A 15,565-nucleotide genomic window follows, 5' to 3' on the forward strand; every position below is an offset into this window, starting at 1 on the left:
CTAATGAACACAAATAGGAATTGAATACATTGATAAAATGAGACCCAAAAGAAAACTGAAAATTGATCTTTCATATAAAGTAATCTGGCTCCCAATTAATGCAGTTTTCCATCAAATGGTTTATTCTTTGATCTCAGATTTCCAAACTGATAGACTAAATGCATGTCATAGTTGGTGAAACCTATTTAGAAGTGTTTGCAATCTCATTGCTAGAGAACATGATGGCATTGGCTGCAGACATTTTGAAACAGCCGAGTGTTCAAATGAGCTGAAGATTAATCAGACGAGTTTTCCAAGATCCAAATGCCACACACAGAAAGATACTTAGTAGCGGGAGTTGAAATTAATATACAGTTTTTTAATTGAAAAACTATCTGCAAAATGTAATGTTAACAGTGTTCCATAACTTAGTTTTTTTTTCTATTATGTAAAGCACTTTGAAATCCCTTGCTGCTGAAAGGTGCTATACAAGTAAAATGTGATTTGATTTGCTGAAGATGGAGCATGTTGAGTCACACTGAAAATTTGCTGCAGAGAATTTGAAAAGCACTGAAAGAATATAGTCTGATCAATTGGGACTGAAGTTGAACTCTTTAAAAGTCATTGCACACACAATGTTTTGAAGAGAATTAACACTAGGTAAAGCAGCATACCAACACTGAACTTTAGAGGTTAGAACATCATAATTTGGGATGCTGCATATTCAGCATAAGGTAAGAGGAGACCTTGTATAATCAAAGGAAGGATTAAGTAATGAAAATGTCCTGTGACAGTCTTATTAAGAAGCTGAAGCTAAATAGAGCTAAATTTTCAGGAGGAAAATCTTCCCAAACTTGCAGCCAATTACGCAAAAGAGGTCCAATCAACCATGTGTCTTGACATAAAACCAGTTTAAAATTTATAAAAACAAATTAAAAACTTGGTGCGTGGAAAGCTCCTTCAGTCAAAATCACTCCTTAAGATGCATTCAGTATGATGTTTAGTTAGGTTACTATCGATATCTTTCTTTCTTCTTTATTGTTTATTTGCATAGTGACTATCATAAAGTATTTAAAAGCAGGACATTTTTAACATTAATATCTTTAGCTAATTAGGATGTTACCAGGTGAGCATTTAACAACGCAAAACTATTAAGATGATAAAGCAACATAGCAAGGTAAAGTGCCATGCATCTGTTTTAAAAAGTTGTGCCAATGGATAGTTAAAATAAAATTTAGAAATAAAAATGGACATGTTTATTATTAGTCCTGAACTAAATGTCTGCCAAATGTGGTTCTCAGGGCAGTAAATTAGACTCAGATTTCTTTCTTTCACTTCTGTCTAAGGCAGCTTAGTTCTTTAGATTGTTTGTTTTTAGTTAGTTTAGCTGGAAAATTTGAAAAACTTTTGCACCAGATTAATTTAATCAGGTTTCCATTTGTAGTCCATTAGAAGGTGGGTTAATACAGCAGTCTAAAGTTATACATACCATAATACATTTAATGTCCATGCATATCTTGTTTAGAATCATTGTAAATACAAAATTACCACAGTTAGTCAGAATCAAAAGCCTTAATTACTGTTTTAATTTTCAGTGCTGACACTGCTTGCTTTCTAATAATGCTTTCCTGGTGAAAAGTCCTTCAGGTCAGCAGAAAGTTTAAGACTTTGTGGGAGTTTGTTCCATTCTTTAATCCCTTTAAATGAGAAAGCTGTCTCTGCAAATGCTGAGCTATGTTTGGTTTTTCTCATGGACTTGGAGCTCCTGGTTGTCTGCTCAGAGCAGAGTTGGACAAAGTGCTTCAGTGGGGAAGGAGCAGTGTTATTCACAATTTTAAAGAGTAGTTAACACTTTATTACACACACCAAAGTTTATTAAACTGTAACCGTTTTTGTTTTTCTAAAATTTGACAGTGATGGTATCTCTATCTCTTTGCACTTTGTTGGCTTGGCTATAAAAACTATTCTTTTATTAAATTTGGTTGAAATCATCATGAAATACTCTGAATAATGTGAGAAAGTACCATTGCTTTCAAATATATTTTTTTCAGTTTCATGAATCAGTGTGTTTTGCATGTGGCTAAAAACAGAAGTATTCTACTTTCTTTTGACTCTGAATGGTGGCTCAAACTTTGTTTTTTTAGTCTTTGTAAAATATTGCCACTATTTACGTTTAGTTGCACAAAAAGCTTATGAGAAGCTTGAGAACAACTAAAAAATTAGACTTGAAACGTTAACAATTTGGGACTTTGTAAGAGTTTATGTAATAAAAAAATTAAAACTGTCCACCAAAATATTTGAAAAATGTCAGTGGACACCCTGTATTTGCTGGATTATCAACCCCAGAAATAGTTAAACTATCTGCTGTAAAAGCAATTTAAACTGACTATTTTAATAGTTTACACCCCAAATATCCTTTAAAATGCATTAATATTCATAGTGGAAACCTTTGTGGTACCACAGAAGCTAATAGCCACAGTCGCCCTTATCTCCACTCTTGGGGATGCAGCTAATCAGTCTGCACTCCTGGATTGGGTGCTTTGCAAATGACATGCCTTGACATGTGTCAAGACACATGTCAAGTAGCATGTGTCTTGATATGTCAGCTTCCCAAGCTGCATTTTCTTTCAAATATTTAAAATATGTTTTGTGAAAAAAATTGGCAAATTTTCCATGCATAATTTGGAGTTATGTTCCACGAAAAAAATCTGCTTATACTGAACTGAACTGTGGGAGCCCAATGTCCATTGTATCTATTTTGTGTTGAAATATATAATTACAAAATGTCTGGCCCTATTATGATTTATAAGATTATAAGATTTCCTGGAGCCATTTCATGGCTGGTTGGTTCTACCAATTTCCTATGCTAAGCCAGAGAAACTGTTACATCTGTCTGGGATTTGTGTTCTCAGATTGTCTTGTTGATACGACCTTCTTCAGAATTCAAAGCTGGTCAGCTTGTGGGAACCCAGCTTGTTCCACTCAGCCACACTTTTGTACTGTTGTACATTTGCTTTGAATATTTATTACTTAAAGATTCAAGAAAGGCTCATGATATCCAGCAATTTCACACATAATACATTCCACATCAAAACATCCTTTAGTCTTAGAGTTTCATCAAAGCTGTGGTAATTGGATTCATGCATAGTTATTAAAATAAAACCGCCATAACAATGAGTGTTTTTAGTGAGGTATTATTTTAAAAACCTCGTTACTTCAGTTAGGATACAAAAAGCTTTTAGTTTCAAGCCAGAGATAAGTAGACGCAGAAGCATTTCTTAGACACACCTTGTCCCTCCTATCAATGTTCTTCTCCTGACCTGCTTTATTCATTAGCCATCCTCTTCTATCCTCCCTTCTTCAGTCAAAACACTTTGCTTGAGGGAAACAATCATGGGACCTACATGTCTGGTCTTGCTTGACTAATATGTATCCCAGATGCACAAAAATTATGTCTTCTCTTTCTGCGTCCTCCTGTCTTGTCTTCAGGATTTCGTCAAGTTGACTAAATGTAAAGGATTTAAAAGTAATGATTGGGGAAAACTTGGTTGGCTCTCGGTTAGAGATTTAAACACATGCTTCAAGAAGGTTGTAACACTGTTTTATTGTCTTTCGATTTGAAAAATTAATTCCAGTTAAGTTATGGGATTCAAGTTGAGTTCTTCCAGTTCCAGCAAGTCACAGTTGCCAAAAAATGTTTGCTGTCATCATAGTTTTCTTCATGAGCTTCAGACTGAAACATCCCTCAGTAACTGTAAGAGTATGAGTCAACTGGACTCAGTAATGTTGAGAACACCTGCAGCATTCTAGCATGTGTGGGCTGGAGACCGGGAGGATCAGGCGTCCTGAGCCAAGGTTGCTTCTGGGCTGGCCCACCTATATACAGACACATGGACCCCAGGGTGTGCTGAAGCGTCGGTCTGGCCCCGCCCGACATACACTCACTGGTCTATATTAGATCTCTGATTTTTCAGAAGACTAGGACAATGCCGGTACGGCGACTGTGATGGATCGGTCGCTGAAAAGGGACCTTCCCTTACTATATGACTCCAGCTGAAAATACAGTTGTCATTCTGCATCCTGCAGATGCCCCATATTGGATTTCATGTATGTGTGCGTGGGTGAGTGTGTCTGTGTCTCATGCTCGCTCTGTTCCAGCAAACACCATAAGACAAGCCAGTTGAATAAAATAGAAAAAGATCTTTGCATTAAAACCTTCTGTTTGATTTGCACAGTAGTCACACAAAGTATTACCCAATATTGGGAATAGGTGATTCACTAAGAAATTAACTGACATAAATGTTATATATTATTGCCAAGTAAATATTTGGGTGTAGGTTTAGCTATTTAGTGACAGTAAAAACAGAAATCAATTTAAAGTCCAAAGCAAATAATTTGTACAAAGCTTAACAAATTGTTACTCAAATATTCCCTAATATAGTTTTTGGAAAATTTATTTTTGTCCAACTATTAAAAACATTAGAGTAAGTTTTTCTGAGTAACTTAAAAATTATGATTTGTATCAGTTTCTTACCAAAAATCAAGATTAAAAAGTAGATTTGTGTGTGTTGTCTTCATTTTACTCCAGTAGTTGTCATTTTGGTTCAACTACTCATATTTCTAGAGAAGTGCTTAATTTTGCAATGTAACGTTGGTGCTTCTGGTTGTAGAAAGGCTAACTGCAAATGCTACAGACTTAGCAGTGGAAATGATGAGAGTTCTCACTGATTGACTGTTTTTTACTTAGGTACCATCAGATTTCTTCAGCGGTTGCAAACATATTTTGCTGAGCTTCTGCCTCTCACAGCCATTGCAGATGTAGCTTTCTGCTGCACGAACTCTTCAGATTGTTACAGACTGTTGTGGTCTCCATGTGTCTCTTAAAACCAGGAAACTTTTTCAATTAACTCACTGAATGTCTTTCCAGGTCAATTCTCAAAAAGGTCATTTTCTGCAGAAACAGTCATGACATCTCTAAGCCCTTGATCTCTGGACCAAGGGCCAATTTAAGTTTACATTGCTCTGACTTTTAAGAATTAATGTTGGGGAAACAAATTGGGTACAGTTGGTAAGCTATGTGATTTTAATGGGGCTTTTTTTTAACTGCCTGCATTATGCAGCAAAAATAATTAATGTTTTAGTCAATATGTCAAATTATGTGTTGACAGAAATATGTTTTACCTTTTTAGCATGTTTCCATTTTAACACAATTTTATTGTTTTGCTTTCATAGAATGAGAAACAACCGTAAAGATAATTTCTGATGTAGAGTTTATATTTGAATCCTATGAAGAGAGCATGGCCATGAGCCAGTTGCACATATTTTAATTGCTGAGGTTATGCTTCTAAAATTTCCTCCCTCCCCTTCATCCCACATGGAAAAATTCCACATAGCTTCCTTTCTGACTTCCAATTTAATGTTGGTAGTTACTGTAACACGTATTTTCCTCCCTTCCAATTGATTTTCAACTTCTTACTCTTTCTGCTCAAAAGAAAATACCCCTCTTTATCCCCCAACTGCACCTCCCCCTGCTCATTTTACAGCAGTAGCTTGCAGTGATCACTTCTGGAGTGAGAAGGTTCTTTTTCAGCTTTGTCAGAGCCACAGAGGCGAGGAAGAAACAGACGGAAGCAGGCATCAGACTTGTGAGCATTTTTGTTGCCACATGAGAGGATGCTGTCAGAAGTGGCTCTGCTGCTGCTTGTCTGGCTCCACGTGTGTGTGCAGGGGAAGCCGCGGTCGCAGGTAGGATCACCTCTGCTGGGTCCAGGAGGAACCTGAGGGAGAACGGGGATTCCCATTGTCGCTCAGTGTCTGATTATAACAGTTGAAGCATTGCTTCAGACTGAGATTGTTTTGGAGGCTCTGGAAGTTTCAGTGTCATATGCACTGCGCCAAGATGAATCCTCTCTTATTGCCAGGCTCTTGGTGTTATAAACATATTGGACAGTGTCTGTTATCCTGTGGTCCAGCTATTGAGTGGAATCATTTACAGTATTGCTGTTTTGATTCTGGCTCTCCTTGCTCTCTGAGCTGTTTATTTTTCCACAGAACATTCACTGGCTGCTTGTGGGATTATATTTCTCTCCAACTGGAAGAGCCAGTGAGACCTGGAGCTTAACAAATGTACTCGGGATACCAGCTCAGATGGGCTGTGTTTGCTGAAGAATAAATGCATTGTGGGACACCTGAGGCTGTTATGTGAACCTATCAAGCACCAAGGTCATGATAAGGATGCCCAACCTCATTCGACAATGGCATCGCTTGTTAACAGCCACTGGATCTGTTTTTATGTAAAGATCTGTTTGGTGACAAATATGTCACTTAATATTGAGGCTGCATTGGGTATGCTGCTGTATTTTGGTAATAAAACACACAGCAATGAGCAAAACATTGATTAAAATGAGCTTTTTTTTGGATCTCCAACAGAATTTGGAGATCACTTTTATATAATGCAGCCAATATCAGGCTATGTTTAGAAATCGAACCTTCAGCAAATGGAGACTGTTCTGCTATTATGTTACTAAAACTGACCATCCATATGAGAGTGCTGCTGTCAGGAGAAACTCAATCCATTTCATTGGCTGAAGATTCATTTAACTGGATGCTGTTTCTGAGTACTTTTCTGTCAGTGGAGTCTTCAAATGAAGACACTCTGGCATTTCCTCAGGACAGTCTGTGATGTGGACGATGTCTTGTTTTACTGTTGGGATGAAAAAGTTTTACCTCTCCTGTAGAGTTTTCTTACAAAAAGGTAAATGGCCCACAGTGTGTACTCAGGAAAATGTGCAGGACACTTTAAAATGACACACAAAGTACTTGTGACTTAGCTGGAATCATGGCTGCAATTGTTTTGTCTTCAGTTCATGTCTTGTGAGTTCTCCATTATGAACCCCAGGCTGTTTGTGTTTTGTGAAAGCGGGCCATTTGGTTTAACATTCCGTAGTTTTGATTTTGAACAAAGCTCTGTTGTGGAGAACTGAAGGTTGGATGATTGCTACACACAACAGCAAACCTGGGTTTGTGCTGTGGTTGTTGACCATTGTCAGGCTGCAAGATAGTTTTTCCATAATACCAGAGCCAGGACTAAAATCTTAGGGAAAGGAGCAAATTGAATAAATGTGTGAGTTATCTTACAAATTATACATCAAAACAAGTCTAAACAGCATGTCTTATTGTATTTTTGGGCTCATTTAATACTTTAAAAAATCACATGTAATGTCTCCTGTGAAATTATATGCAGTTTTGGCACATTTCTCTAATAGCTTTGAATCTATTTGTGTTACACTCAGACTGGAATTTGATAATGAGAGTTAAAAAATACTTTTTGCATATATCTTTCATACAAAGAACTGTGAATATATGAATATAATCTGTAATCTCTGAAAGCTTAAGCTCTTATTTTAGTGGTCTACTTACTGCCTACTGTCCAGAGAAATGTTTTTTCCCATTACGGATTTCTTTCAGATAATGGAAGGAATTTTAATATCAGACCAAAAAAAACAAAGAAGCTGTCTTAACATAAGGATTGCATTTATTTAAATAAAGCTACACAAAAGTAAATGGGCTCTATTGTTTAATAATTTACTTGAATAAATTTTTAGAGAAAGACACTGCATGTCTTTGTTGCCAACCATGGAAAAATAAGCCTTAATTTATAAAGAACCTGTCTGTCAGAGTGAAAAAGCAAAGCTTGAGAATTTCAAGATCAGATGAGAAACAAAGACATTGCTATAAGTTAGTGTGAGTAATGGCAGACTAGCTTTTGCGAAAATATTCTTTGCACTGACGTCATAAAAGTGGAACCTTTTTGGAAAGTGTGCCTCCTCTTATTCAATGAGAGGAGGCACAGAGGGGACAATGATGTGAAGCTCAGCAGAAAATCAGACTTTGAATTGCTTTCAAATCACAAAAGTCATGGTCTGGGCTGACCTTGTCAACCTTGTCAAAGCTTGGGCTTGAGGCTGATTGAGATACTCTGTGTGATGTTGAAAATTATGTTCATTCTTGAAAACCAAATGGTGCTGTATTAAAATAATTCTGAAAAGAGAAGCGGGCCAAAATTACTCTACAAAATTTTAAAACTGCATTTTGCATTAAATCTGGTATCTGTTTGATTTTTTAAAAAAAGTTTGGTATTGAATTCCAAACAATTAGGTGCAACAAGAACAGCATAGTCCAACATGTTTCACATTAAGACTGGTAGCGTTGTTTATTGGTCAGGGTGAAATGCTCACCCTGAATCATAAAGTGCTGACTTGAAGGAAAGACAGAGATGACTTGCTCATTAAAACCAGTAAAATTTGTGCAGAATCTCAGCATGTGGGAGGCAGATGGTAGTGGCAAAGTAAACTGACTTTTATTTCTTCTTTATTAAAGTCTAAGCTTATAATCTTGTCTCTCAGATAAAAGCCAAATTGGGGAAAAAAAATAAAAATTAAAAAGTCTTTTTGCCTATGTGTTTGTCAGATATTAGTAATGTAAATTCCAGTTGAATGTCAAATCCTGAAGTCAACTTCTTTGTAAATTCCTTGTCACTGGGATTATACTGTCTTTGTATCCTCTTTTTGGAAGCCACCCTAAATCAGTATCACATTTCCAGATGATCTTAAAGTTAAAGCTGACCTATAACAACTTTATTAGCTTCTTACTAAATACTTTTACCAGCCTCTAAAGTGCTTTTGAAATCCTCATCATTAATGTCAGATAGTCCTCTTAAAAATAAGCTCAGAAACAGGGCTTGAGTTTCTGCACATAGTCTGTTTCAGAATACCTTTCTACACCTTTCAAATTATTCAATTCAAGCACACATTTATTTCAAAACCTTATAAGAGAAATAAAACATTTCTCTTTCAAAACAGAGACACATTTTATGGAGGAGTTAGTAGTTCAGGTCTCACAATTTAATTAGTCCTTTTACTATATGTTAATAAGTTGAATGGCCACCTGCCAAAATGCAGGCTATGAAGTTCTAGCGGGAATCCAGTGTGGATTTATGTGGATAAAGACTTGGGAGGTTGAATCACCACATGGTTTTCAGTCTGGGAAGCCATCGCTTTATGCATATCTTACTTCAATTTCATTTTGTTTTTTATAGAATTAAGTTTGGCGGCATGTAGCCCTAAGAGTTATTTGTGTAAAAAGACTCAAGCAGGCAGCTTCTCATTTTTAACTCAAACTGCTAATACAAAGTGGTGGAATGCAAGCTGAGTCCAGAGAAATATCCAGTCTTGTTATGTCTTCCCAACACTTGGCTTGAAACACATCAAACAGAAATGTCAAAAAACAGCATTTCTGTCAAACCTTCAAGTATAAAGAAGTAGACTATTATTTAGTGCTTTGGACTGGCAACTAGTCTATCTTATAGCATTCTTTTGTCTGTAAGCCACTGACCAAAATCATATATGTGCTTTGAAGATTAAACATGAAATGTTTAGAAAGGAGAGAGAGGAGTCAGAGAAATATATGGTAGATCATATTAGACATAACTGTAGTTTCTATTGTTGTGTATGGGCCAGGACAGCTGTCCACATCTGGATGCTGGTGTTGCAGCTGCTGGTGCAAGTCTGAATTTCAGGCCAGGATTGGACATGTCTGTCAGCCGCAGATCATTCTGTTTCATATTCAAAAAGACATTTAGGTGTAAACCACAGTCAGTCTTGCCTTCATTTTCTAAATGGTTTCATTTAAGCTTTGTATATGAGGATACAAGATGCTTTTAATTACGCAGGAGCAACAGTTGTACATTCATATAAATGCATGATAACTTTAGTCTGGTCCTTTACTACAAGTACTAAAGTCTATATTATATAAAACAGCAAATATTTATGTGCAATGTCTTGCAAATATATTCTCACCCATTAATCCTTTAAAAAATGTTGTACCACAAACATTTTGTATTTTATTTACATTTTACGTGATAGGTCAAGAGAAAAGAAAGGGCTTTTTTGTTTTTATAAATGCAAATCTGTATTTAATTGGTTACAGTTGCAAATCTCTTTGGGTATATCTCTACCAGTTTTGCATTTTAAGAAATGGGCATTTTCTTCTCAAAATAACTCAAGCTCTCTCCAATTAGATCCAGTTCTGGACTTTAACTAGGCCTTTCTGAAATTTCTAGTAAACTTTTAAAAGTCTAAAAGTCTGTTGCTCTGGCTGTTATTTTTAAATTCTCCGAGGCTAAAGTTTTTTGCCACTAATATCTGCCTTTCAAGACAGTTGGTATTGTAATTTTTTTACTTTTGTACTATTGCACTTTCAAATTTGACCACATATTATTGTGGCTGCCAAATTAAACTGGTACATGGCCTCCAGTCTGATACAACTTGCAGATTGTAAGCAAGTTAGAAGCTTGACCATATAAAAAGTACAAACATGCAGTTACACAATGCATTAGCATTGGCTGCCAGGGAACTCGAAGCTTCCTTGGGCCTAAAGTAGTGTTGCAAAAAATACTTGCTACCATATGGTGGTTAAAATGTCCGTGCTATACTTCTAGTGCTTTCTGAAGCAATGTGCTTCCCTCAGCTGTTTATTGTATTTACTATGTCTGATATTAAAATTTGTTTTCTAAGGTGAAATATTTAAATGTGACAATAAAAACTAAAACAAAACAAATTTGTAAAGGGGGAAATGCATTTTTAGAGCTATAATTCAATAAAGCTCTAGGTTGGAGACGCCTTTGACAAGATCTATTGTAAAGTCAAAGCTGAAGTGGAAGTGCTGTCAGAGCTGAACTTTGGACCAGATAAACCTATATATAAAAGAAAACAAAACTCAAAGTCCTTCATAGCGACCATGTCCAATTTAAAAAGACTTGTTTTGTTTCCTGGAAAGAGATGAAATCTTTACTGACTCGTTTGTTTGAATCCCTGTCTAACAAAGACCTTGGAATGCAACGCGTTTAAAAATCATCTGCTTGTAAGAAAACCTGCCAGGATTTACTTTGGTTGACTCTTGACTTGGAGACAACTCCACTATCCTGACACACATAACCACATCCAGATGAAGGCTGGCTTTAGTGATGCTTAAAGCCAGCATCACTAAAACCACGTTTTACTTCCACTAAAAACAGAACCATTTTTATTAGCCCATGACAAAGCCACCCATAGAGAGAGGATGAAAAACAAATCTGTGGTTCTCCCTCATTGAAGAAGCAAATCTAAGACTCGAAAGCTGACTCAGTGGTTATTAAAAATAATATTCAGGCATATAGGAGCTGGCAGCATTTTACCTGAACTACAGTCACATGGGCTCTTGGGTTCTTTTGACACCAGCTACGCCTCGTTTCCATGGGTTCACACTTAAGGTTGAATTTTTAAATCCGGAGGGAAGGTCTGGCAATTAGAAATATTATTCAGGGACAAATTCCATTCCATATCCTTCTTGCATGTATACTCCTGTCAAACAAATGAGGAGTATCTTTATGGGTTGTTAAAGTCGAGTCTCGTGGCTCCAGTTATTTCAGAGAAACAAATGTGCTGGGCCTTCTTATGCTTAGTCCAGATTTTAGGTAGAACAGGACTGGAGTTTGACACATGTGTGCTACAAGCACAAACTTAAGTTTATTTCATTCCAATTTCATTTGAGAAGACCAAAGAAGTATAGTAGTTGGGTTGATATTCTAACACCTCCAAACATGCTCTATTGAATTGTTATCTGATGTCTGTGGAAGCCACATATTGAACTCATTTTCATCTTCATGTTGCCCACAACCATGGTCATGTTGACACAAGAAGATGAAAACAACATTCAATAGGGAATAAAAAGCCCAAAGTAAACATCTATTACAGCATTAGAACTATCACCTGCTGATACAAGGCTGGATGGATCCATACCTTCATGTTGTTTCCTCCAAACTCTGACCCAATCATTTGAAGGTTGGAGTGAAAATCAAACCAGGCAATATAATTCCTACATGTTGTCCAACTTTACCAAATTGTAGCCTTGGTTTTCTGCTGGTAACTGGTATGGATATATGATTTTGTGTTTTTTTTTCTATCTCTTATCTGATTGCATGCATGCACATAAACACACATGCTAAGCTAAGGAAATGACTTCAGATGGGAGCTTAGCGAGAGACCTAGAAAAGGAGTTGAATATTATTGTTCTGGGACACTCTGTGCTTGTCCCTTCAGGACTCTTAACAGTCGTCCAGTGCTGAAACTGTGAACTATTTACCTGTTTTTTCTACACATTGTTGCTACTTGACTTTAACAAATTGGACTGATGGACTGAAATTGGACTAACCAATTTATTTGGGACGATCCTTCCCAAATAAAAGAAAAAGAACCCACATGGAGCGTAACAATTAACATTAGGTACACACACACACGTTGTGCTTTTCAAACCGTTCTGCTTGAGCAAGAGAGATGGCTGTGTGTAGAAATACAACCTGATCAGCAATTTCTGAAATTCCCAGACTGGCCCGATTTGATCCGCAACCATGCCACTTTGAAATTCACCACCACCGTGATTCATCGTGGGGATGCTGTGGACGTGGTGATGTGCAATTTTCTTTCTCCATCACACAGAGAATTTACAAACAAGCCAAAAGGTTTTATTTATCTCCTTTCTCACCAGATCATCGTTCATGTTTGTGGTCCTCCCAACAGGGCCTAAGGCATTCAACTTGAGCTCCAAACAGTATATTTTGTGGCTTTCTTCAAAAAATAGCTTTCTTGTTACCACATTTATATAAAGACCATATTTGTCCTGTCAACACATTCTCCCACTTGCAGTGTAGATTCCTGACACTCCTCCAGAGTAACTATTAGTTGGTATGGTAATGCTCTCGATGACTGCCTTTTAGTGCAGATAGAGGACATGTCTTTGAAGGTCAGTAGTTGTACTCTTTCCATTATAGAATAATGGTTTGAACTGTGAAGCTTAAGATATTATTTTATAATCTACCTCTGCTTTAAACTTCTCCACAGCTTTATTCCTGACCTGTTGGGTGTGTTCCTGGGTCTTTATGATGTTCTTTGTTTTGTGAAGATCTCTAACAGAACAGCTCTATTCACACTAAGACGAAATTACTCACATGGGGGTGGCAATTGGGTTTCTTTCATTTTCACCTAATACCCAATAAATCAACAATTTCTGGGAATGAACCCTGAACTGGGATCTTATTGATGAAGTTTGAACATTCCCCAGTGGCCCTGGAAGGATAAGCGGATATACAGAGGATAGATAATAGGAATGTGTTGGAAAGAGTTGCTTTTCAATATAGACTCTTAAATGTGATCTTAAATGACTCCTTGGAATCAAGAAGGATGGTTTTAAATGTTTATGTTTCAAATGGGGAGTAAATATATCACATTCTCCAACCATAACTGCTGCACATGATTGGTCATTCCTTTAAACTGTGGTAGGACGAATGTTTCTTTGTAGCTAACTAGCTGTAAATGAAGACAACAGTGATGATGGTGTGTGATTACACCCTTCGACATCATGGGGCCTAGAGCTGGATTTGTATTTGTAAAGGAAACTAACAACTGTACAGCATGAATTATCATTTCCAACCACAACTACCACACAATTGGTAGTGGCTTTATGCTAAGATCTTTCACATATGTGTATATATATGTCTTTCACATATATGTATATATCTTTCACATATGTGAAAGATATATATACTTTTTTTTCTTTTTTGGGTAAATGTATTTTAGATGTATAATATCATGTTTTAAAAAATTATATTGCTGTAATTTACTTGATCGATTAATACGAATTTCAAGAAGCCTCCACTTATGACTTTCTAGTTTTGCTTGGGTATTTCAGTATGTTGTGATACAGATGCCAAATTGTGTTAACTTCAGGCCCCTGGGAGTAGATGAGTTACTACATTTATTTTCTACAATGCAAAATCAAGGTGATGGCAAGAGTGCTGTCACCTCCCAACCTGTCAACTGACTGGTTGGGAGTTATGTTAGAAAAAATGTGTTACTTTTGTCCTTCTGTCATAAACATAAATGTGTGAAGTTTACCAAACTCTGCAAAGTCTTTAACTGGAACTGTCTGCTTTAGTCAGAATAGACAGAGATTTAACTTTGACATGGCAGACATTTTGGTCTGCCATAAAATTTATTTGCATGTAGAAAAACACATTCACACCACATTAAACACCAGAGACTGTACATGAATGTGGTATTTTGCTATAGCAATAAAAGACTAATTTATTTATGGACTTTTTACTCGTCTTTACCAGACATGCAATTAAATGTGGCTGGTCACCAATGTAAAAGGACCCTGCTGTGTTTGACACAATTCATCGGGCAAACTAAAGAGCTGTTTCATTTGCGCTGATCTGTAAAAAAAGCTCATAAAACGTGGCCGTCGCTCACTGTGTCAAACTGTTATGTTTAATGATGTGATCCTCTCTTTATTCAACTCCAAGTTGTGCCACAATATGCTGACCACAGGAGTGTTCAGCTGTTCGACACTTCTCTTTATTTCCATCATTTACTATTTCCTGTGTGAAAGTGGGCACTTCATGTTTGCTTTGGCTGAAAATAGAGAGTAATGGTAAGAGAGGGAGAGAGCCAGTTTCTCCTTTTCAGCTTGCCTCTTTTGGCTCAGATCACCTTTTCCTGCCTCCATCTCTCCTTCACTCTACCTTTCACCACCTGTTTATGGTTTTATTGCTATATGGCTGTTCTGCCACAAATCTGCTGCAGATTTATCACAGCTTAAGAAAGGCAAAATCTGCTGAGATGGCTAAAAATTGAGTGAGTTTATGATGCACATCCTGTAAATTTGTTTGTCTCATTTGTCTGTTGAGTTGGGTTTTCCACCTCGCGGCCATGTGACATGCGCAGAATCTAGTCTGTGTAGGAGGAGCTGCTGCTTAAAATGTTTTTTTTTCTTGCTAATGTGGGAATACAGCTTCAGTCCTAAAGGAGAAAAATGGTTGTTTTATTGTACATATGGTAGATCTACATAAAATTCAGATAAAAGGCTATACTACTCTGTTTGTTTGAGTGAATGGTAGCTTACTGAAACCATTTTGGATCCTTGACCACCTGTTTGCACAGTTTGCTGGTTTTCCTCCTGATTATGGAGTGCTGATGTTAACTGTTCTGTTTTACTACATCCAGCTTTCCTGTAATTTGCTACAATTGATGTGGCACATAAAATTCACACCCTAAAGAGGAGGAAAATAAGGCACTGGCTTGTTCGCACATCCTGTAAATCCTAAATTATTTTAAGCATGGTTTTGTGTTTCATCTTATTGAACTTTCTTCTGTAATAACTACCACTTAACCCTTCCTTGTCCTCCTCCTCTCTGCTCCATAGAGCCTTGGGTGCGATGAATATCTTGGATCTGGAAAGGTGGTTGACAAATGCGGCGTGTGCGGCGGTGATAACTCAACCTGCAGGCTGGTCTCAGGACTGTTCAAACACAGCTTGTCCAAGATTGGCTACCACAAGATCGTGGAGATCCCAGAGGGAGCCACGAGGATCAACGTGACGGAGATGGTGAAGAGCAGAAACTACTTGGGTGGGCAACGGAAACAGACCTTGATGACAATGCAGAAGATTCTCAACTTTGTGGAATAGTATTAGTGTCTGTGGTTTTGCTTTG

The 15,565-nt window shown here is 37.1% G+C and overlaps 1 protein-coding gene across 1 annotated transcript in view; it reads left to right on the forward strand.

Moving 5' to 3' along the window:
- The window catches only part of adamtsl7 (ADAMTS-like 7), a 37,572-nt gene that overhangs the window by 10,508 nt on the left and 11,499 nt on the right, over positions 1-15,565 (forward strand). Inside the window, exon 8 of the mRNA XM_055037038.1 lies at positions 15,277-15,481. Within this exon, the coding sequence (XP_054893013.1) occupies positions 15,277-15,481 (205 nt within the window). The remainder of the gene's footprint in view (positions 1-15,276; positions 15,482-15,565) is intronic.

Source organism: Poeciliopsis prolifica, unplaced genomic scaffold (genome assembly GCF_027474105.1).
Source record: "Poeciliopsis prolifica strain line A6 unplaced genomic scaffold, Auburn_PproV2 SCAFFOLD011, whole genome shotgun sequence".
In the NCBI taxonomy this organism is placed as follows: Eukaryota; Metazoa; Chordata; class Actinopteri; order Cyprinodontiformes; family Poeciliidae; genus Poeciliopsis; species Poeciliopsis prolifica.